We start from the raw sequence: 24,881 nt of genomic DNA on the forward strand, positions 1-24,881 counted from the left end.
CTGCCTTTGCCTACTCGCTTTAGAAACAGCCGGAGTACCCATCGCGTTTCAATTTCGACGTTCGAATTCCAACTTGTCAGACGTTGGCTGACTATAACTGTACCTACGCTACTTACGCTACCTTTTATCGCCGTTCCGAGACTACTGCTATTATCGTCGCTCTAGTCTGTAGTCAGTTAGGTAAATAGACACGAATTCTTGTGTTCTGGCATTCCTCGCGACGGCTTTCAGGTTTTTCGTAATATAATTTAATATCGCTGCACTGTAAGCAAGTGCATACCGTCGGTGATACTGCAACACCGCGTATGAGCAGTTTGTAAATACCGCGGTTCTGCTTTTCACCGATTTTACAGGAGGAAGAAAAAATTTAATATTTCAGTCATTTTAAGGAATTTCTTTGACTGAACTTTTTTGGGTCGGTTTTAGCGCGCCTTGTAATAAATAGTAACATCAATTCATCATAAAAATGCTTAATTGCTGTGTAAAGTCACTTTCACGCACCAAACGTGCGCTCACTTCACCTGATTTCTCTGTAAATTCGCGGTCTTGTCGCCAACTTGCTAAGCGAGACAGATTCGCGGTATCCTTGAACCTGTTGGTTCCGTTGGTAAAAAGGCGGCTTCCTACTGGCTATTTCACACGGCGTGACTTTTAAAAAAAGCGAAACAGCGCTTGGCAACCGTGGGCACGAAATCTGAATTTTGCTACTTTTGCAGATACGCGGTATTTACAAACTGCTTATACGCGGTGTTGCAGCATCACCGACGATATGAAGCCAGGGTTTCTTGAATTTCAGATATTCCCAAGGAAATAGCCAACAGAAACAGATTCGCCCGGGACGGAACTACAATCGCGGAGCGGCGGTCGCCGAAAACGGCGAAACGGATTAAAACTTTGAGCAGGGTTCCCTAAAAGCCAGCTGGCCGGCGGGGTCGAGGATCCACGGAGGTTGCTCCCCAAAAAGAGGATTCGGAAACGATCGAACGTTAACTTCCGGACGATTTGTCAGAGCCGCGGAGGCGGCTGGCTCTCGCGCACACCGCGATAAATCCCGGATTTTCATAAGTTTCCTTCTCAGCGGCAGCCTCTGCTCGGCCAGGGGCTAGCTCCCAAAAGCTTTCACGATCCACATCGCCTCGCATTCTAAGCGTATCGTCGTTCCCCAGGCTTTGGACGAGTGAACACTGATCGATGTCCTGGAGGTATAAACTTGAATCCCGATTACATTCGACGTTCTGTCAATTTTTCCCTTTCTTACCTCGCCGTGTAACTTATATGTTTCGTATCCAGACGAAGCATAGAACTGATTGTTAATAGGCATCAGTGGTAGTTTGTCAGCGTAACTTCATTGCAGATATTTGTAGTATCGGAATGATTGTGCGTCTAGTTTTAAGGGATGATTGCATGGACGTTGAGAAGCACTGGCGATGCAGGCCCGCCGGGAAGAACCCAGCGGCGTGCACGAGGCCCAGCGACGCGCTCGAGGTTCGAGGGCCTTTCCTATGACCATATTTGGTCAGGAGGACGAGCAGGGAAAGCGTGCGTGGTGGAGCGGATAGCGTCCTTTTTGGAGGAAAAGTTTTCCGGGAGGACGAGCGGAATTAGCAGAGTGGATGCGACAAGCAAGCGTGTTGTCTCGCGTCGTGTCTTGTTGAGTTGAATTTTGTTATAATAATAGCTTTAGTTCCTTTTAATTCTAAGCTCTGTTCTATATTTGTTTTCTTTAAATATACCTATTAGTAAAAATTTTAATTCCACATATTCATGTCGCGTTTACCACTTGAAATAAAAGGATCAAAGTTTCTCGGAACTCGGGTCCTGGGCAGATATTTTTATGCGTCGATGAAATATATTTGTTTTTCAAACCATCAGATTCCTCGCCTCCCGTAATCGAGTCATTTACCGTACGCCACCGTTCGTCTTTTACTTTCCTTCGACGCTAATGCCCGCGGAATCGGCCGGCTGTAAAAGAAGCGGGCAAGAGAAAGAGCCGAGATTTATAGAAGTTGCGGCTTGTTACCCGGGGGAGGCTTTACACTTCCGGCGGTGCGACGGTGTGGGTGGCTCGAGAGCCGCGATAAAGGTGCTAGCGATTGATTAAGAGGGTCGTTTGTGCCAAGGAAATGCTACTTCAAAAGCGGGGCCCCGATCCGAGCGGCTTTTCAGGCCTCCTCCTATCCTACTGCTTTGATTCTTTTGTGCCTCGCCTGGCGTCAAAACTTCCGCGTTAATCTGCTCGCTCGTGAAACAGGCGAGCGGTCGAGAAGGAGGAATCCTGCAGGTGGATTTAGCATTTTACAGTGGTATTTTGGCGTGTTCGTGGAAAATGAAACCATTTTTTCTGTGCACTTATATTTTCGCGATTGCCGAGGGTCCAGTCGTCATCCGCACAGTCAAAATAGTACGAAAGTATTTCTGGGGATTTTTTAACACGATCTGGATCAGTCAAATTTTGCGTAAGTAAGTAAAACTTTTAACGTAGAAGTTAAACTAACTTTTTAGGCAAAGTGAAATACAATTCTTAGTAAAATTTTTAGTCGAAGAACGAGTGTTTTTCAATTCCATATCGAAGTCGAAGTAGGGGAAAAGGAAGCTGAATCGCGAAAAATCGGAAGCGACTATTGCTTTTCTATAATTAAATATCGTAATCTAATTTTCTCGTCGCTTTTGGTTACTCATTTAACAATCTGAATGGCTCTCGCGCAACTACAATCTAACGAACTGAACAGTGTTTGAAAAGTGACTGCAAGCAAGAAATCTTGCAAGCAGACAGGCGAGATCTCGAACTCGGCGCTGGCGAAGCCTGACTCGAACAATAAGGAAACTTTTATTTTCCTCCTGGAGTCTTCGAAACGCGATCCCACTCGCTGGCAATGGCTGCTTAAAACGATTTATTGAGATGAACCTTCCACCGACTCCGGCCCTCCCCAGCCAGCCAACAAAAGCAGACGTTTAGAGGTTGAATGGAAATGCACGAAACTGAAGCGATCTGGAAGTTCCGCCTTCCGTGAAAGTAGAGGCTGCACGCCTCCATTTCCTTTAGGGTTAATCGTTAACGTAATCGATTGGAGCGATTCCAAGCCGTGGAACGTCGAACGCGATGGTCTTTTACATCGTTGCGAGGGAGCTAAAGTAACAGTTTACTTGCGCTTCGGAATCGAACGCCTGATATTTGGGAATAGCATTAAGACATTGCAGAGAAGTCTATAGCAACTCGTTTCCAACAAATGCAACGCAATTTCTTCTAATACCTTGAATTCATTTTTCAGCTGAAATCGCTGAAATATCATTGACTACTCCCCTCGTTGGGTTAAACTGACTTTGTACGAACGAATCAAAGAAAACAGTCGAACTACATCCCTCCAAAGCACGAAGTATACAATGGTGAATCGAACGAGAAAATTTTCTCCCACATTTTGGATTCATCTCGTAGTGAAAGAATAAAAAAAGAATGTTGAAACCCGTACGTTTTCAAAGCCAGGGCGATAAAGAATATTCTATACCCCATTCCCATCGTCGTCGATAAAGGGAAACGAATGGCCAGCTTATCAGCAAAAATAGTTCGCATAGAAAAGTACGGGCGATAATGCAAAGCAGGGATCAGCGTATTTCAGCAAAATAATTCTGTATTAGGGCGCGCACGCGTTGGCTAATCTAGCCAGAGCCACGCAGCGGACTTCGAAAACGTGAAAATTAATTGCCATCCCAAAAATACGGGCGGACGGTGCCCATTATAATAAATTCAGGGGTAAGTTTCAGAAGGGCTGTGACCCTGTCAGAATTTATGCGCCGTATAAGCCAATTATTTATCGCCGCCACGGCGTCGTGACTCGGGCAGTCTGACGCCCCTAACACTTTTCAACTGGACCACGAAGAATCGTGCGCCCACTGATAAACTCGTTGCTCAATTACGATTTAGCAATCGTAAATATTGTATTAGATACAGTGGCAATAAATTTACGCTAATTCGCAAACTAATAATCGAATATGGAACTGCTCGGAGTCTGCTCGGCGCCCGAAGAGCTCGATCAAAAATGCACGCGAAATTTCGGCTGCCAGCTAACTCTGCTGATAAGCATACGAGGTTTATAACCGAACGTTATAAGCGGATTTAATACTCGTCGAAACAAGTTTCGCCTGGGCGATATCGAAATTTGTAAATTTCACATGTACGTCCGATTCTGATCCCCCTCCAGATTATTTCATACTGAAGCTCTGGAAATTATAATCTTTCTGCTCAACTATTATACTGGAGAGGCGCTATAAAAGGAACAATTTTATTTAGCGTCCATTTCTGATAGTATCATGACAGGTATTTAAAACACAAGCCCGTTAATAGGAAGTATATTCATTGCCTGCAATACAAATGTCTTGCAAGTTCGTTAATAATAACAGAAATTAACAAAATCTTCGATTTTCAAATAAGTCGGAAATGACCCTTTCACGACTACTTAGGTAGCCTTTAATGGGACATCAGACGCCACGAAAGGGACACATTAATGAAAATAAACGAAATGAGAAGAAAAATGACATCAATTGTTAAAATACCATTAATAGCACATAGAGAAAAAATATAGAATGCATCCTTTATCCCGCATGACTCATTGGCCCATTTTTCGCAAATTTTACATTGGAACCAATATCTTTTACTGGTTGCAAGGGTTTCTTTACAAACGTGGCACTCATTATTTTTAGAATTATTTGTTAATAGTCCCGCTCGTTTTCGTAAGCCCATGCTCGAGACAGAAAAGTCATCCTAAGTAAGTCTGAAATGGACAGTCATGAAACGCACGTTCCATTTAAGGGGTCGTGCTCAGTCAGGAGGCCGAAAAAAAGGGTGGTCTTTGGAAATTTTTTACTCAAAAGCTATAAAACATTTCTCAAAAAAAGATACGACTTTCTCGGATCCCACAATCGAGTTCGATCGCGTGAGTACGTGAATTTCAACTGATGGTTGAGCCGTGGAGTAAACGCGAAAGTGCTTCATATAGCAGAAGAAAACTCACCTGTGCCAGCCGCCCCTAGCCTCAGAACAGCGTCGCCTTGAAGGGAGATGGAGAGGGTGGCGGTGTCCTCGAGGCGTGCAAGAACTTCTTCGGGAATGGCCTCGGGTTCGCGGATGCGGAGGGTGACTTCACCCCCGCCTCCACCACCTTGGCCACCACCACCCCCGGGACTCGTCGACGCCGAGTACATGAACACAGATCCGTACCCATGTAATGACTGCAACGGCAGCCTGACGCCGCCCACTTCCCCGACCGGACCCTGAAAAACGATCGAATCGTGTTAAGAATCAGCGCCGCCGGACTATCGGCAAGTCAACGTTTGATATTCGTCGATGCAAAGGGGTTGCGAGGGGACGGGGGCGTTGATTGGGCGAGTTTCAAACAAGCCACTGTTTTGGTACCCATGCTCGCGGCCTCCGCAGAATATGCATGTTCATTTTGCATGAAATCGGTTTCACAGGTGGAACGTTTTGGGATATCACCACAGAGATGTAGCAGAAGAGCTTTTGTTTCAGTTTTACGAGTATCCTGGTCCACGAGAAAGTATATAATAGCTCCAACGGAGTGGGTTGGAAAAGCTTGAACAGCATTAAGAGTGGTTCCCAGAAGTGGGGCTTAGAGAGCCAGGAATTCAAGTGCATCTTGACCCCGATTCGCGGGAACAGGCAATTGTTTGCTTTAACGAAGAAGAGTTTATTGTTATTTTATACCGCGGATTTCAATGTTCCCGTGCTCGCCTGCTACTAAGCCCGTTCTATTAATGTCTCTTCTTCGGCTCCGGGTGGAGGATTACAGAGGATTTCAGGAGAATTCGAGTCCTCCCTTGCACGGGGAGTATAGTCGAATTTGAGATGACGGATGCGTTCGAATCGACGAAAGGCGTATTATTAAATTTAAGGGTTCAGTTTTCCCTCGGCCAGCAGCCGTATTCCCACGAGGGAATCGCGTAGTCGTCCTTTTTTCGTCGACTGGTCTCCGTTTCTGTTCTTGGTTACGCGTCTCGCCGTCGAGCGTTCTTTTACGAGCAGAAATATTTTGCCAATTCCACCGTCCATGCAAATTCCTCTTCGCGAACGTCAATATTTGCTGAGTCGCGCGGGGAAAGGATTTCGATGTACCGCCACTCGGCTCGCCGTCAAACGCTCTGGCCACGTCGGATTCCCTAAAAACGCTAATAAAGGGTAGATGTTTGCTTCGACGAGAAAGGGGAAAGAAGAACAGTACTCGTCAATCTGTCGACGGACCCAATTTTCGATGAATTAACGACCGTGCACAACACTTTTAGTATATGCGCGGCTAATTAACCAAGCAACCCTCGAAACTATCGCGAAATCAAACCGGTAAATTCCCACTCGAACTTGCTTTAAATTCGTTCGATCTACCGTGGCACAGCTCTACGAGCTTTCTAAACTAATATTCAACTCATTGGCGAATTTTAATCCTCTGCGCTCTGACATATATACTTGCCTATCAACCGACCGCGGATGTTTTTGCTCGATGCCGCTGTTTATTAAATACCACTTCCGCATGGGAAATCATCGTAGTATTTATATATAATCGCGATCTGAAATTTATTGCATTAACCCTCGGTTGTCACACCGGGTCACAACTGAATTTTCCATCAGCTGCTGTTTAAAAAGTACCCGTTAAATTAAGTCACGAAAATTCTGAGATGAAGTCTGAACATTGTAGAATATATGCTCATCGTTGAAAATTCATATTTAAAGTATCGTCATGTTTAAATAAATTTTTGAAAGAAAATGAATTCTCGGAAGACGTTCTTTTGCTTAAAAAAATCATAACTTTTTCAATTTTTAATATTTGTAGCTCAAAATTTATGGTTATATTCTTGGGATATGTTACTTTAATAAAAAAAAATAGAAAACTGATTAAATAAAATTCTCCTCAATCGAGAAGCGTCTCTACCAGTGGAGGACACGTGAAATGAGGCATTGAGAGCGAAAGCGGATTAACCCACATTGAAAACAAAATTTTTTCCTATTTTATATAATTGTGGATAAATCTGTTTTGGCTCTCAATGCCTCAAATTACTATCTACTACACAGCGTCATCCGGTAGTACCATTTTCAATGATATTGTACCGCAAAGTCAAATTTTGTGTCAAGTGAGGGTGAAAAAAACATAACGGCCTGTTTTCCTCACACCGCGGCTCAAATAATTTCCCTGATCTCCCCGCGGAAATTGCTCTTTCCTGAAGCTTAAACTGAGTGTCCCTTTCAGAAACCGTCAAAGTAGACGTAGTATCTTTCCAGGTTAAATCGGACTCGCGCGCCATGGAGGGCAACTTCCCCCGCAATTTGACTTTCACCCCGAGGAACATGGAAGTCCCGCGGTTCTGGTCGACAGGTTGGTCAATCATGGTAACAGATACCAAGCGGGTCCCTTGGTGCTCGCCGATACGTAGTTGGGACATCGATGCTGCTCTCGATACACACGACCACGTGGGATCGTGGTCAAGGGCGAAAGACCCGCCTGGATGAGAGCACTGCTCCCAGGACGGCTGGCAGAGGACCGGCAAACACGTTGGCGATTCTCACGGGCTTGCGACCCCTTACCAAATCTTTTTATGGGACGCTTTTACAACCCCCGCCTATGTTTTACAACTGCTTCGTGGATTTTATCAGAGCCCCACTTCACTGACGTTGCTGTACTTACGACTTTCTTATCAGGAACCAGGTTTCGTGTTATTAAATACCCTGGGTGCTGTGCTTTTACTACTGCGTGGTTGGTGGAAATACTTCGACACGATAGAAGTGACATAAATTATTCGCAGATGGAGTTTTGTTCTTGCATTTCATCGAAAGGGTGTTTCGTGTGCTGGTGTAACTAGCACTTGTGCTAGAATTATATTCTTCTGCTTAGAATATAATTCACTGGAATATTATGATATGAAAAGAGGATGCTGAATAGGACTTTGAGTGAAAGAAATTTGATGACCTGTGAGGTCGAAGTTAGATGCTGTTAGATCCACTTGATGCAGGGTTAGAATGTAGATATTCTACGGAAACCATTTAGACAGTACGGGGGATTATCGATCTCCCCTTGGTACGTAAACTGTGCAATCTATGGGACACACGATCATTACCAATTCCTTATAATTAAACATTCTTTTTCCGCCTACCCATCATTCGTTAACCGCTCCTGGAAATTCTATCTGTCCGCGTTACTGCCAGTTAACTATTTCGCGGTCGCGCGCTCCCCTTCAAACAGAATTCGGAATGTCTTTTCAGAAACCTGTTCACCCCGTAGCCACGTGAAAACGAAATAAAACTGGACTCTAATCCGTTCAAAGTGAACTGTAAAAATAATCGAGACTAGAGCCTGGCAAGCTGCAGCCGAGGCCGGTCCTCGACCTGGCCAAGTCTAAAACCCAATCCACTGCATCTAAATGGAGAAACAAACCCAGAATCACGATATTCTGAAAAAGATAGACAGGGGCTCGTATGCAATCCCTTTTATCTGGATCGCGTTTCCAGGACATTAATCAACGTTCCTGATCTAAAGTCTCTGAACGGACCGGCGACGATCGTCCATTATTTACGACGCTGGAAAATCCGCAACAGTCGAACGTTCGCCATTTACGTGGGTCGCCCGGCGTGGTAGACGGTTTCCAGCGTTGTCAGCGCGATAGGACAGCTTTACGAGCGTGTCGACGGGAGTTTGAAAAGTGCACGAACCGCCAAGTATCATCGAACACGGCCGGGCCAGGATGTGCATGGCTGACGAGGAGATGCCACGCTGTCTCTTCCCGGCACAAACAACCGGAAATGTGCCCATAACAATGCGGATACGCAGCCAGGGCGCCTCTGTATGCCCGTTTCCGGGCGCGCGAGAGCATCGATACAACACGGCCGCCGCAGACGCGCGTTTCCTAAGCTGCTACGTAAACGCGGCCCACGAGGGCTTGTTTCATCCCCTGCAATCGATTCCGCGTGTTCAGTAAATCACCGGTGTGACTCGCAAAACCTACACCCGCGGTTTGTGTGGGAACGGGGATTCTATATGCAAAAATGTCTGGCAAAAGTAGAAACATGACCGAATGGTTTGGGCGATACAATATCCTACCCGCAATCGAATAGAAAAAAAAACTATTGACAGAATAAAAAATGGAGAAATCTGGAATAGATATCTATTTCGGGAAAATGAATAGTTGTTTATCTGATAACTTAAAAGTGGGTGGTAATTAGGGACATTAGACTTCACAATAACGATCCGTATTATTAAGGGATGAACCTGTTTAAGAAGGTCGAAATTTTGAATTTTTTGCTTTAATCGATAGTAATACTCTTGGAGAATATATTCCTAAAGTTTCAGAGTGAAATTCGAAGTAACTCGGAAGTATCAGCCAGGAGAGCTTTTCTCAAAACATAATTTTTCAAGTTGACGGGAAAGATAGCAAAAATACTGTTTGGCCGATCGAACCTTTTTTCAAAGTGCCAAAATTTTGTCAACTTCAGACTTCTTTCTTATTCCTTTTTTTTAATCATCGACAATATAAGTTCGTGAAAATTAAAAGAAACTTCGGCTTTTTTATTCCGGGTAAAAATTGAAGACTCCATTTTTCCCGCCACTTTACAATACCAGTGCCGAGGTGCATAAACGATCAATCAATTTCAGCGCGATGAGGTTGAAATTTTCCAATTCAATGTTTTTGTAACGTATAAATATATAATTAAAATACCCCTACCGTTTTGGAAAGGCGACTACTACATTTTCCAGCGTTAAAAAAATCGCAAAATCACCTTTTTGCAGCGTAAGACCAGGTTCTCCCCTTAAGCCAGTGATTCCCAACCTGTGGGTCGCGAAGTATCTTCTGGAGGGTCGAGGTTATTTTTGGTCGACGATTTTCAGCACTTATTTATTTTAAAATGGTTAAATTGCCATATTCTGTTAAGTATGTAACACTGATTTTTCAGAAATGAAAGGACGGATATATTTACCTTCTATGGAGGGAGGGTCGCAGATTATTTGAATATTATAAAAGGGGATCGCAACTCAAAAAAGTTTGGGAGTTCACTCAAACGATGATCGCCAATCCACAGTCCGCGCTACTGTTTCCCATATAACACATTTACCTTCTAACGATCATACCCCTTTGCACACAAGGCCACCACTAATGCACCGGTTTACCTTACACGCGCATCGTGATCGCCGCGAATTTCGATTGAAACGCCAGCGCCGAGCCGAAATTACCGCGAGTCCGGCATCGTAAGGGCGGGGGAGAAAAAAAAGGGAAGAGCCCGGTGGAAAATCGACGGACATGGTGGAGCGTGCCTGCGAAGGGGGTGTCCCCATTGTTGGCCAGCATCGTTCGGCCGCGAGTCATTAAAGCGAACATTACGGTAATGCGGGTGAAATTGTGGACGTTAGTCGGACGGACGGAGAGAGGAGACGAACAGGCGAGAACGATGACGATGCGCGGACATTTTGCTGGCCACGAGGCGAGAGCCGGGGGACCGTAAATTTGCCAGCTACGAGCGATCGCCGGGTACGCGTCGAACACACAAAGCGAGATCGCGTAACAACACCCACCCCCTGGCCGGCAGGCCTCTTTCTCTGTTTCACGGCTTCCTTCCTACCCAGCGGGCTTCTGTTCTTTCCCAGCCGTGCAAGTATCTCCCCGCGCTCGCCCATTCCGCCCGTTCGCTTAAGCGGGCGCGTCGCGGAGTAACGGAACAAAGCAGATTGCTCTCGGCCGCGCGTTAAGTTCCTCGCGGCCAACGCTCGTCCGGCAGCTTAATGACTCATCAGACGGGAAAATAGCGTGAAAGTGGATTATTCAAATTCTTCGTTGCGTATTTACTATGCATGGAAAATTATCAGCGACGGAGTCGTCCGACTCCGGGGAATCTGATTACGCCGACGAGCGAGACGCTACTCGCGGACCAGGCAATTCTTCGCCCAGAGGATCGTTTCGTGCGGCCAGCGATAATACACGCGGCCGCGAGTCCGCTTGGCATCGCGTGACTCCGTGAATGCTAAGGGGTGCAGCTGGGGAAGGCTTTGCGTGGACGATTACTCGTTCGTGACAGGGTGATTCTTATCTGCGCTGCAGAGTCTACGAGGGCTTGCTTTCGATTGTAATTAGTGGCAGGTGAGGACGCAGACATAGCGGTTTATCAGGTATTGGGCTGTGCGGGGTGGGTCGCTGATTATTATCAGCAACGATGACTTGGTCTCTTCATTTAACACTACTGTCTCCCTTGGGTCTTTCTTGGCACAATAGCGTGTACATTTCTTTGAGGGCTCATCCACCTCCGAAGAAACACCAAGGAACTTATACCTATGTGTGTGTTCCCGTTCTTTTACATTGTATTAAATGAATCGCTAAAGTGAACACTGCAGCAGGGTGAAAGATCACTGCTTCGGAAGAGATAAACTTCTTCACTTCATGAAAAGAGCTTGTAGCAATGCGTGGATCCATGTGACACGGGTTACAGATGGAAGACTCCTCGCCAAAAGAACAGAGAGGTTGCAGCATGTTAGCGTCACCAAGTTTAAGGGGTTATACCTACTCAGACGGCCGAAAGAGGCGAATATTTGTGGATTTTTTTTGAAGAAACGGAAGAGTATATTTTTACAAAACTTTTTGCGCTTAAAAGAGCAACATTTAAAGAACATTTAAAATAAAAGAACAAAAAAGATTTCGTTAGTATATTAATGTATCCTCAGCATGACGGAGAGAATTTTCCGAAATATTAACTTAAAACAAAGTGGTGGCTATTTAAAGTTGAAATACTGATTTTTCGCGTGATTTTTGCACGAAAAAATCAGGATTTCAACTTTAAAAAGTCACCGTTTTGTATGTATATAATATTCAAATAATTTTTTTTTACTGTTTATAGTATTAACAAACATTACCCAAAAGTACTAGTCACAATTTGTATTCATCTCCTTGTAATTAATTCGCAAAGAATACTTGATGTTCGAGCGATCTGACTGTCTACTCTTAAGGGATTAAGGATACAGCCGTTGTAGCGTTCAAGTTTCTAGAAATCCCAGTAGAAACAGACCCTGTGTGCAGAGCCATAATTCACCGCTTCGACCGGACCATATCAAACCACGCGCACGCGTATCCCTGATTTCCCCAAATACTGCTTCAAGTCTGGCGCCCGTGCGCGATCGTATATCTCTCGAGCGCCAAACAGGGAGATGCTCAAAACCGCGGGGGAGGGCGGGTGGGTTGAAAAAGGAGGAAAAATGGGGATATCCCGTTTCCCATCGGCGCGAGGTAAATCGAGGGGGCGAGGCGCGAGGAGCATCGCGGTGGAGACGAGACGGGTGGTCCGATCGGAACGAGGCAATAGAACATTTTTCAAAGCGCATAAAAAACGGCCCCGCGACAACGCAGACGCGGGGCACGTCGATGGCGCGCGAGGGGGATAAAAACCGGGCGTGTCGGCGCGCATAAATGTTCACGGGGATGAATTATTGCCGCGAAATGGCCGTATCCAGTTTGTAACGGGGGGGAGCAGCTAGCCGGAGCTAGTGCCGGACACATTGTTTACAAAGTAGGCTGACTGCCGTGTCAGGGCGCGCGACACGCGCCCGTGTACCCTCATTTTTCCGTACGCGCGTAAAGTGCGTTTTGTCGTAGCGCTGGAGTGCATTAAGCTCGCAAACAGAGGGTGTGACGTCGGTCGCGATGCGTGCTCGGCCGAAAAAAAGAAATTCTGACGCGACTACGCGATCTGGTTGGCGCACACCAGCGGAACGTTTATATTTTTGCGGCGTGGCCGTGCACGAAACGGGGAATGCCCGTGGCTCCCTTCTATGGGCGTTTCGTGTACAAGTTAAACAGTCGATCGTTTCGGGTGATTGGAGCACGGGGAACGAAACGATTCGGCATTTAAACGAGATGCTCGAGAGCTTCCTAGCGTATGACTGCAATGGAACGTCCAGCAACCGAATCTGCGTTATGCTACGATGTTCTGATGTTGTATGATCCGCGTAAAGAATGTCTTTCTAAAACATCCCCTGTAGGTGTATACTGTACTGGAAATATTTATCGTAATTAAACTTCATTGTTGTACTGATTCTTACGAATCTCTAATAATTGTTGTCCTTCTAGTGTTAGAAGAGAAGATTTTAATTTTGTTTTTGGCTAAATAATTTTCTGCGTTCTGTGCGAAGACCTGCTTGGCCCTCATTAACCCAACCTGCGGGCAATGCGGGCCAAAACTGTTTTTTTTCAGGAAAATGTTATAATTTATTTTGAGTTAATTGCAGGTGAAGAAGGCCGCTCTGACGTAATTGCTTATTACTTGTTTAAAGAATTGCCGCAGGTTCCAATAAATATTTCAAGCGATTGATTAATTATCTTGATTTTTCATTAACTGGCTCGTATTTCCCCCAGCTCCACTAAGCGATAGGACGTGTTTGAAATCCGAGTGGCACATTAAATGTTTCCAGTACCGCGGGACGTGTGGATTTACATCCCCTAATGACGCATTACTCGTGTGTATGACTTACGCGCAGACTCAAGGAACATCATATCCAATGCTGCGAACGCAGTAATGGAAATTCAACGTATCCTCCTGATATTCTAGCACGAAATATTCATCTATGATGCGAATATTACCGCAGAATTCTCATTCTCAAATAATTCCGCCGCCGCACCATCAGTCGCGGGAAATATCAAGTTACTTTTCCATCGAGTGCACCGGAACACAGGTAGGTATTTGCTCTTCGTTCATCGGATACGAGCGCGGCGCGCGCAAATTAACAACTTCGCGGTATCGAAACACATCGTCGTTCCCGGCCCATTAATTGGCCTGCACTTGTAAGAATTTCGAATATTTCGCGATCTGCGGAAAAACGACACCGACGTTTCCGCGTTGCAAACTTTCCCGAAGACTGCAAAGTGCTCGCTCCCCCCGCGGAACGCAATTTCGCCCAAAGGCGGGCGCGGGGATGAATTATCGCCGGGGGCGGGGGAGGGTGGAACGGTCGCGTTCGAATTGCAAGGGCAACAAACGCGGAGCGTTGTGTACACGTGGCTTGATGCAACGTAACGCGCTTTGTTCTGCAGCTTTTTCGCGCACCGGACACCTGTGAACACCGAACGCGCAACTTTTTTTCGCCCCCCGTGATACGCCGGGTTCTTTTTTTTTCTCCGTTGTTTGCGTTGCGACAACGTGATCCCGAATCGACCCTATAGATGGGTAAATAGGGATACACGAGTGGTGGCGTTGACCGATGGCGCGGATTACGAATTTATGGGCGACAGTTGCATTGTTCTTGAATTACGTGCCTGTTCGCGCGGATGAAGACCAAGGAACGCGATTCGCGTTGAAAATTGTCAGATATCTGTAACATTTCAGTGACAGAGCGATTGCAGTGGAAGACTGACGAGGAAACGGTGAGGACAGATTCCTTTTTCAAACCTCCGCGTGAAATTTCCCCACTAAACACAAGGGGCAAGTAGAAGCGTCTGGTATATGGTCAGACACGCCTAACGCCACGCTCCAAAGTAGCGCCTCTCAGTAATAAACCCAACGCTGTCATACCGAAGATAGTATTAAAAGTTCATTGCATCTCTCTCATTAACCAGGCACAAACTTCCAAATTGTTTAGATTACTTCTGTTAATTAGGGGCCAATCTTCCACGAACATCCCCGCGCAGCGAACGGACAGGAACGACAGAAAACAAAAAGACCAGCTCGGAGTAGTGCCTTTGAAGTATTAATTGTCAGTGTTCACGGTGTAGTTTCGTTTCAGCGTTCCCCATGAATATTTCATTCCCGTTTAGCCGGAACGCGGCGTTATCGATCCTAAAATGTTCCGGCGGCGTAGCCGAGGCTGGTCGCATGATTTAATTTCGCGTAATACCGCTTCGGGCGTTGCTTTTCACGATATCGCAATTAGAGAACTCCTACAAACGCGTAGGATGGGAACGGGGGTGGGGGGGGGCGCGCGGAGCCGAGGAGGGGGGAGGGAAAGATACGGTTAATATCGGATCGGATGTTGTTGTACGTATCGTTAATTACAAAACAGAATATATATCATCGGGTGGAAACGTAATGTGAACACAATTAATTCCGCGCTCGGTAATCGCCGACGTAAAAATCTGTTTGAATTATGCTCGCCGAATATTCTTCGAAGCGAGAGCGTATATTTGCAAATTGCTCGCCAGCCTCCCTCGCCGTTGGCCGCACCCCCGGCGAATTTAAATGATTCGGGTAATTATCATCGGCTGACAATTAACCGATGAAATATTTAAAAAGTCCACCCACCTCGCGACAAAACTAGTAAAATAAATTGCCAACCAAGGTTATGAAGTTCAATTAAGTCACCATCGATCTTTAGAGTCACTCTGAAATCGAGAACCATCCAAGACTCGAACACAAGACAACAAAATTCGACATCTCTCACTGCTAACTTCCAAAACTCAAACTTTTACACTCTGCGCAAAAGATACTAATTGTCCTCTATCATCCAGCTCGTCCAACAGACTCCGGCTCCCCACTTCTCGCATTCCCTCTAATTAACAAGCCCGTCGACTCCTCGTCCGCAAAACGGACAAGGAAATGCCGTTTTTTCTCGTTCCCCTGATCAAAGACAGCGCGCCCACATCGGGGGCACGGGTCTAGGCCGCGTAATAGAGCTGGGATACGAGAGGGAGGGGGCGAGTTATGCACGCTCGATGCAACTGCATGGCGCTCGCCGATGAATGCGGCAGCATGGCGCGTATAAAAGCGTTAACACGGCTAGCCGGTTCATTTCGTGCTCTCGTTATCAAAACAGCATCGGTTCCGGCCGGGCGAGCCGACAAGCAAATTTTCCCCGTGTCCCACGGCCGTATAAGCAGCATAACGGCGCAGTTACAACCAGCGCGGAACAGGAACAGCCGCGGTGCACCGTCCGCCGCGGCCTGGCCGTTTGTTTTCATTAAAAGTTATTATCCGCCGTGTAAAAACTTCAATGCGCCGGGCCGGCTAACATTTTTAAACCGCCATTGTGCGCGGGAACGCTTTTCTGCCAGCGGCCGCCACTCCGCGGAGCACAATTACCGGGAATGACTGGGCGAATTGGTTGTTTCGACGGAATAACGTATCCGCATGAAATTACGATTCGCCATCTAGCCCGCCACCGAACCCGTTTACTCCACGTTCGTTTTCCGCGGAAATGCCCGAAAAACGCAGCTTTCCGCGGGGAACCCGTTCGCCGATGAATAAAATAAAACGTTGCTTTAGAGGAGCGTGTCTCCGGGCGTTGGATCTTTGGGACGCGGAAGGAATTCCGAGGCGATGGTGTCTAAATAACTGTCCCTTCTGTCACAGCGACACGATATTCAGTCTTCTTTGCATAATTATTTAAATACAGCTTTTAGTAGTGAAACAGTGATGTTTTCACAATTTAAGGGCGTTTTTAGATTTCGTCGGTGAGAGAATTTCAGGATTAATTATTGGAATTCAAATATTGGAAAGTGTTAAGGGATTGCTTACCCTTGAGAGGACGGAAAATCGAGACGGTTTTTCGATTAGGGTATTGTGTTGTTTTTTATTAACAAAAGAAGATTCGAGTAGCTACCATTTTTCAAAAAATATTTTTTTTTCAAAATCGGTCGCGGCAAATACTAGATTATAGTCTTAAGAATATTCGTGCAAAATTTTATTCAAATCGGTCCACTAATCTCTGAGATATTTTTGGTAGGTACCACAAATGTTGTAACTAAGAACAGACCTTGGGAGATTTGATTAAAAAAGCCTTAAAGTTTTTCCCCCAAAAATTCCCAAATATACATGTTTTTTCAGACCTTACATGTAGACATAACCCCTTACGAAAAAGAATAGCAATGTATGAGATGATCGGGTGTTTCCATCAGACTGAACGATCAATAGAACATCAAACACGATTAAAAAATAATATTACAGTTGCACGGTAATTCGTGCGCGTCACGATCGAGGAGCAAGGCAATAACTAAAAAATAAAAACACGCGTATTGCGCTGGCATCGGGAGAACGCTTCGCGAAATGTAACCTGTTCGTTCCGTCAATACCCGTTCTCTCGACGAAGATTGATGAAAAACGTAATTACTAAACTTACTGCCGGGCCTGTTGTTTCTCCGAAGGGAATCTGCATTTAATGCCATCGTTGCTGACAAATGAAATGTCCATTTTATAATCCGGTTTCTCTCGTTCTTACTGTAAACCTTTGCAGTTCAGGTGGGTTACCATGCTTCTGTCTCAGTATTTACAAGAGCCTGTTTCTTCAATTAAATTCCCAATCAACAGATGATTCCTCAAGAAACTCCATTTCCACCACATAAATCACAACCAGCTATAATATTTGCAGCAAAGCTTGCTCAAGAGATAGAGATATAAAAGCCAGAGTTCTTAAAATTCAATTACCTTTAAAATTATTATCATACCACCGTTACTCTCTAAGTCAACTTCCAACAACCAACCTTACGCGCTTCCTGATACTTCACATTCACAGAACACTCGAGCACGACGCAGATGTTAACCGAGCAACAATTATTTATCTCAGCGGCAAGCTACGCAATCCCTCATGGCAGCTGGCAAGCAACCCACAATTCGCGCAACTGCGTGAACGCTACAGCACCTACGTACTGTTCTCTCTTCCCACATAAAACAACAAAGAAAAACATGAACGAAGGCCTGCTAGTTCAATATTCCTCCCTCTCACCCTTCCCCGACGCTGATTCATCAAGACACAGTAACGTAACACTATTACAGCCGGCTGTTGGCAGAACGCACTCGAAAAGTGAGCGAAGAATCGCGTGGGAACAGCACTGACATCGCGAAATAATTTAGCGAACACCATCCCTCTCTCCCTCTTGCTGGAGAGACGGCGTCGCGTCAGGAACAGCGGCTGGGAGCTTTAACCGCGAATTATAGACGCGACTTTTCTCTCCGGCGGCGTCCCATGGAAGCGGAGAAAAACGAGCCAGCCTGTCTTTCGCGGCTGCTCTCGGGTAAAAAGTTGTCTGGCTTCTATCGGGGTAACGTCCCTGGGCCGCATATAATAAAACGGGTCGCCTTTCACGGAAACGCTCTCGCCCTCGAGCGCTTTTCTTTCATTTCTGACGTAATTACGCGGCAGCGCCGCAAGAAAAGGAGGGAAACTGCAAAAGGGCAGCCGAGGAGAATGGGAGGGAGGCGGTGGGAGGCGCAGAGGGTTGGAGGGAGAGAGAGACGCGGAATATTCGCGACGAAAGCAGTCGCACCTTGTAGCCAGTCGCGACCTACTACCTTCGTTTTCTCAATAAACTGGCCAGCCGAACTTCGACAGCCTCTCGCGAGCACTGTTTCTCTTTCACCCCTTCGCGACTCATCCACGCGATCCTTCTACGTGCCAGTTTGTCTACCTAGCAGCTACGGCTCTGTTCGCGCGTGAGAATAGACGGTAGATATTGCTCTTGCAACTGATTGGAAATATTAACACTTTTAATGCTTGTGTTTATTGATTCCTTTACCCTGGATATTCGAGACGGTTCATTCTAAGCTAATTTATAAATTATTAACGATGAAGATTAGTGTAATGGAGACAATTCGGAAACATAAACGAGACATACCAAAAGAAATGCAAGCTTATAAAGAAAGAGCAATATCATCAGGTTTTGGATTTCATAATAATATGGCACTCATTAGTTACGCATTTAAAAAAATAAAGCTGTAATACTGTTTAGTACACTGTATAATAACGATGAAGTCGATAATACCACTAGCAAAACAAAGCCTGATATTATAAATTTTTACAATAAGACGAAAGGAGGAGTGTATAATAAATTATAACATAATGGATGTAGCTAAATGCTTTTGCTTTATTTATTTTATGAACGAATATTCTGATTTTGAGAAGTGACCCAAGAAGACTATTTGTGAAAGAGTTGGCTACACAGCTGATTATGCCATATATGAATAGAAGTTTGAGAAATATTAATTTACAAAGAAGTATTGTGGAAAATATTAGCAAATTCATCGATGTACAAGAAATAGAAGATATACCCACAAAAATTCCGACAAAAAACGTTGCTTTATATGTCCAACCAAAAAAGACAGAAAGTGTGAGAGAGTTTGTGTAAAATGTAATAATGCGATACATAAAGAACATACTATTTATGTGTCCGAAATATAGCGAGTAAGTTTACATATTAATATTATATGTATTTTTATAATACTGCTAATTAATGAATAAAAAAAAATTGTTTTATATTGTGTAAGCTGCTGTGGGTTTTTTTCACTCGCGGTATGCAAATCTGATGAGCGCCATAGTCATGCATCGCAGGGTTGAGCCAATAACATATTAAAGCAGGCGATTTAGTTTTGAGAAAAAGATGGCACAAGGTAGATAACTATCCTGACTATCCTTAACTGGAATTTCAACCTACCATGCTTAGCAAAGATTCTGTATTTTGTGTAAAATCGCTTGAATAAGGATTATCTTCGAATTGTGTAAATCGTCTTTGTTAATCTTTAAATACGTCACGCTCCCGACGAACCTAATGAACCGCGAATTTGCAGAAGCGACAAAAGGGGATATATCCCAGGGAGTCGCCGCTAATTAACGCCTGCGCGAAAAACAGCCGCCATATTAATCAAACTTCATTCCATCCCCGGAATTTACATTGCAGAACGTTATGCGCCACTCCAAATAAAAAGCTGACGCACTTCGCAAATCCCGCGTTCGGATCCGTCGGAGGAACGAGCACGGCGAAGCGTTCCGATAACTGAATATTAAAAATGCCCGATGATATTTGCAAACACGATAACCGGCTGTGTAACTATGTTCGGCAGATGCACAGAGGGGGCTGGCATAAATCGTGCACGGACATCTCGCTAACATTTATCCTAGGAATGACACACAAATCATGGGCGAGCACGCGTACGTGTTCGCAGCTAACGAGCATTTCCCACCGCTGACGAACAATACCCGTTGCTACGCGAAGAATTTGATTCCACCGACTACCAGAGACCACAATAATTATGTTTCTCATTTGGAGCAGTGTCTCCATTGTGTGTACCTACAGCATTGAATTATTACGCTTCGAATACTGGATATTGTAAAATAGATGCCTCCAGGTTCCCGCTATTGGATTTTCAGGCTGTTTATCGAGTTTCAAAAGTGATCCAAGGGATCGCGGAATGAACGATGGCACTAGGCGCAGGCTGTGGCCATATTTTAAAAATGTGTATGAATATATAATAAATTTTAAAATTAAAATTTTACCGAAGTACCTAGACTTGTTCTTTTGAGGCCTCATAATGATGTTGCCGCCCAGGGCTCCCAAAAGTATAACCGCGGCCCTGTGTAAATATAAAATTCGACCAGGAAAATTCAACGGTGACCTCTTGATTCTGTACCGACTGTAGTACGAAATCTCGTCGTTACGGGAATCTCGCGTGCTAGGAAGAAATGTGAATGATCATACGGCCGAAGAACGGAATAAAAATGCGAATCGATATGGCGGAATCTCGTCTTATGCGCGCATTATGCACGCGCGCGCGCGCGCCTTGCGGACACTTTAACGACGAGAAATGCAATTTCCCTCTCGGAGCAGTCGGGCAAGATTTCTTCCTCCATATTTCCCCGCCTATCTCCGAATGGTCCCGTTCTTTTGATAAACGCCTTGAAGCGGAGCATACTCCGCAGCCAGGTGCGCTCCTTATTCGCGATTACCTGCGCGCGGTATGATTAAACCGGGTCCAGGGGACGGTTTTCCCTTACGAAGGAAAAAATTACAAGGTGGACGGAGTCTCTCGTCCCCTCTAGGAGTGTAATCAACACCCACCTTCGCGTGATAACGCTTTCTGCCGTTTACACGGACTTGCGGGGTGGTCGAGGCTGTGATGGGGAATAAAGAGCATCGCTGTATCTTTGAGTAAAAAATTCATAATGAATTTGCGACGAAAGTCACGAACAGTTCGAACTTACAGTTTCCATCGATTCTGTTGAATTTAATCTACCATTATTGTACCAATGACCTAACTACTATCAAATCCCTAATAACCTGTCAGGACCTCTTCCTCAACCCACAGCGATACGCAATAATCGCAAAAAGAATCTACGTATTCTTGCAGAAGCAGCGTGCACGGAAGACGAATGGATCGTCTTGGCGTTAGCGACACGGTTTGGCAAACGACGGAATACACGTGCAAGCTCGTCAGTGACGTCCCGAGTTGTGTCGTCGCGGCGCCAGCGGCTTTATGAACGATGGGGCTCATATGGGATGTAACACGTGCACGCGTCTGGTAATATACGAGCGCGGCCGACCTTCGCTTTGGTATTCACGGGGTCGTGCTGAAAATCGTGGCGTGACCGGCTGCAGGGTGATTTTTCATGGGGAAACAAGTGGAAATTGTGGACCGTGGATTTTCGGTAAGAAGCATCGTCCCCGAGGAAACTCGTTCAAAAGACTTGTGATGCGCTGACCAATTTGGGACCACTTCGAACATCTCGATAAGGTTCTGGAATTTCTGGACACGTTGTGTAAACGCAATGAACTTTTGGAATACATACTAACTTGAGCATTGTCTCGTGAACGGGACAGAGTTGCTGAAATGTCGAAGGAACCTTCGACGCTTGTACTCTGTTGCTAAGTATTCATGTACGAGTAATTAAGTAATTGATGTTTAGGGCAGAGGTCTTTTGGAATTTGTACTTTGCACCGTGAACATGACACAGGCCTACAGTGAACTTCGTCTTGGTTAAACGCCGCACAGTGCGTTGCTCAATGGGCAAAAATCTAAAAATCAATACCTTTTTTTGCGATGATTTTTAACATGACCGTAATTCAGATTCTTTATTTGTATATGAACACTTGAAAGAAAATAAAATAAAAGTCCCCAACACTTAGAAAACACTTCTTGGGATTTATGTGGGAAACTATTTCTGGAACAGTCCCCAACAATATTATAAAAAATTTATTGCAGATGTTTGCATTTTTTTACTTATAATCATTTTTCAGAACAAATCAAGAATTTTTTGAAAAGTGTTTTTTTTCAGCACCAAGAGACAAAAAAATGGGAGTTCTAAACATCTGTTCTGCTTTTCACAATTATTTATACGATACCTACCATGACTTTTCCATCCTGGATACTGTCTTCAGTTTCAAAATAGCTGTCAAACGCGATACACGCGATAAAAATAATTAGATAAGAAAATATTTCGAAGAAAAGTTAGTCACTATTCAGTTGACAACAAATTGCAAAAATAAATATTAATAAAAAAAACTTTTTATTCAATAAAAGATCGAGATCACCTCAATTTTTTTTAAAGCAACTGTCTATTTTTGTCTACACCAATTGATGCGTCTTTATATTCTCGTTAAAAAAAGTATTAAAGTACATAGGTCGCAGACTGATTATTTCAGAAGTTATGATTTTTGTCCCGAATTCCCATTGATCCAAAGCACTGTGCGCCATGGGCGTTTGTAAATGAAGCTTCATTCGACTGCACTCGTTTGAAACTTCTTCAGGGACCACCATGTGCTTACCATTTAAAGTCGAACGAAAAATCCTGTTCGTGAAAACTTCTAACGGGAAAGAGGAAACAAAGCGAAGCGCAAAGTGGAAGAGGCGTAGCGCGAGAATGTCGGACACTGTTAGGCGTGGACCGTGTGTCGGAAAATTGGCCGAGAAGAAGCAATCTATCATACACGTACGCGTCCCCCCAAGAAAAGGGAAATGGATGGGCGTGAACGCGCGAAGGAAACAAACACGTGGAAATTGAGTTACACACGTTCGACGACCCTCGACGCGAAATTCTTTTTTAATGGACGAGCCATGTCAGCTGCATCCTGTCGCGCGGTGTCGTACACGAGAACGAGCCCCTAAATTACCCTCCTTTGCACAAAATATTAATCATAACGCGGTGGAATTTTTGCCATAGCCAGAACTTTGTTGTCTCTTATGGCTTAAGAACATTACGTCTCCTTAAGTAGTCTATCAAGACGATAAAATGTCCCACGCACAACGCACACGTACGCAATCGATTCATCGACTGCTTCCACCCCGATTGGTCCACGATATTCAACCACACCCTGCAGCAATTTTCATTCCAAATACAGCTTTCACTCTTCCAAGAGCCACGATAAAATAGAACCAAGAGGAAATAGTTCCAGTGCCATTTATTTATTTACTCCGGCCCATTGAATTACCACGAAATCTGCCAGACAACGACACCCGAAATCTCTGTTCATAGTTCAAGGAACATTTGCGAGGGGGTCTGGAAACTTTCGCGACACTCTGTACGGTTGTGATGAAGTGACGGCGGCGTAAAAACCGGCGAGCGCCGCTAACGAATTGTAATTAATAAGCGGACCTTTCGCGCGGCCGATTAAAACCCTCGCGGACGGGATTGAGCGCGACGGACTCTAATTACGCGCTGGTTTCGAGCGCGTTACTCGCGCCGGAAGCGGAACGAAGTGCCGTGGCTTTGTCAGCTACAAAATTTACCGTCGTGTCCCGGGGGTGTAGCCGTCCCCGGAAGCAACGTTATCGAACCTGCTGCCCTCTCCAGCGGATTACAGCCGCGCCATAAAATTATGCGTCTCCGGCGTTCTTCATTCCCCCTCGTTAAATCGACGCAGATACAAAGGCAATTTAACAGCTCGTCCCCATTACGCATACACGGGGCGCTGAAACGATCCGCTCGGCGGAAATTCCACCTTCTTCTTAGCCTTTGCTCTCGTTCGTAATGAGCAGCATACCTATTTGCGTTGGCATACGAGAATCGTTTTTCCTTTTGTTGAATTTTTATTGGGAAGCGGGAGGTGCTTGTTTGTAAATAATTAGAGGTGAGGGTGTGTTCCCTTTGTTCGATCTAACGGATGGAAATAGATTCTGGAGACGGTGCTAGATTTTAAATAAATATGGACAAATTAATTGAGGGTTCAAGGGGAAAAAATTCTGAGCAACGTAGAATCTCCACAGACGGGAGTCTGTAAAGTTTACAGCTGAAACGATGTTAGTTTAATATGTTTAGGTAGATTTGTTACTGGGCTATAGAAATGCTAATTTCGTTCAATCATTGCGAGTAATAATTAGCAACAGATTTTCGGGAAAATACTTTCATCAATGAATCCATAAATAATAAAAGCACCGTGCTTTCTAAACCCTCCGTCAAGAGCCAGCTGAAAGCATTCCCGGAACATCTCCAGCGCAATGTACTCGATGAAAAGCGGCTAAGGGCGGGTACGGTTTTCGTCGTTCTGAATCGAAGCCGATCGACTGATCGACGCTCCTTCAGCGACAGAGCTGCTTCAGGAGAGCGTGCATATTTCATGGCGGCCAAATGAGTTCCCCTCGACAAGCCGGACAATAATTACGATTTATCGCTCGGGGAGGGCCTCTCTTAGAATAATACTGGAAAATCGAGCGAGTTCAAACGGCGACGATTCGATTGGGGCGAAGTGCGACTGAGACGACGCACGGCGTGCTGACGCGATGGGGGACAGAGCCGCGGCGTGTATCCCTGCCGGGGAATGAAAAGCGGAAAAGAAAGGGGAAGAGGGGGCGAAAAAAAGGAAAAGCGAGAGGAAGAGGCAGAAATGGCGGACACAGAGGAGTCCGTTCGATTGAATATCGGCTAAACGTTATTGCGGTTCGTTGCGTTCGCCAATGCGAAAAAAACAGGACCACCGTAGGACAGTCGTGAAACTTTTTCTATTTTTTTTCGCCCCCCCCCCTCCCTCCCCCATTGACCAAAGAGAAATCGCTGCCTCGTCTGTGTACCCCCTGCCATTGTTGGCTCGACGAGGGAGGAAATTATACGGATTTCCTTTCCTTCATCGGGAAAACGATTGCCGGCGAGCCTTGTAATTAGCTGTCGATTAGCGATTGCCAGGTTCCGATGCCTGTCGCCCTGGATCGTTAGACGTCATTAGGG

General features: G+C 45.2%; 1 protein-coding gene and 1 long non-coding RNA gene across 12 annotated transcripts in view; one reads left to right on the forward strand and one right to left on the reverse strand.

Moving 5' to 3' along the window:
• The window catches only part of LOC143368432 (uncharacterized), a 539,066-nt gene that overhangs the window by 236,879 nt on the left and 277,306 nt on the right, over window positions 1–24,881 (reverse strand). For 10 of the 11 annotated variants that reach the window (XR_013085235.1, XM_076811154.1, XM_076811153.1 and 7 more), the window contains one exon: window positions 5,007–5,265. Coding sequence is in view for 10 of the 11 variants with exons in the window: in XM_076811154.1 (XP_076667269.1) it covers window positions 5,007–5,265 (259 nt within the window). In the remaining variant the exon portion in view is untranslated. Of the gene's footprint in view, window positions 1–5,006; window positions 5,266–17,075; window positions 17,288–24,881 lie in introns of those variants that run through there. The other variant, XM_076811156.1, reaches the window with a different exon arrangement.
• The window catches only part of LOC143368460 (uncharacterized), a 306,495-nt gene that overhangs the window by 68,899 nt on the left and 212,715 nt on the right, over window positions 1–24,881 (forward strand). The window lies entirely within an intron of this gene.

Source organism: Andrena cerasifolii, chromosome 4, assembly GCF_050908995.1.
Source record: "Andrena cerasifolii isolate SP2316 chromosome 4, iyAndCera1_principal, whole genome shotgun sequence".
NCBI classification, from domain to species: Eukaryota; Metazoa; Arthropoda; class Insecta; order Hymenoptera; family Andrenidae; genus Andrena; species Andrena cerasifolii.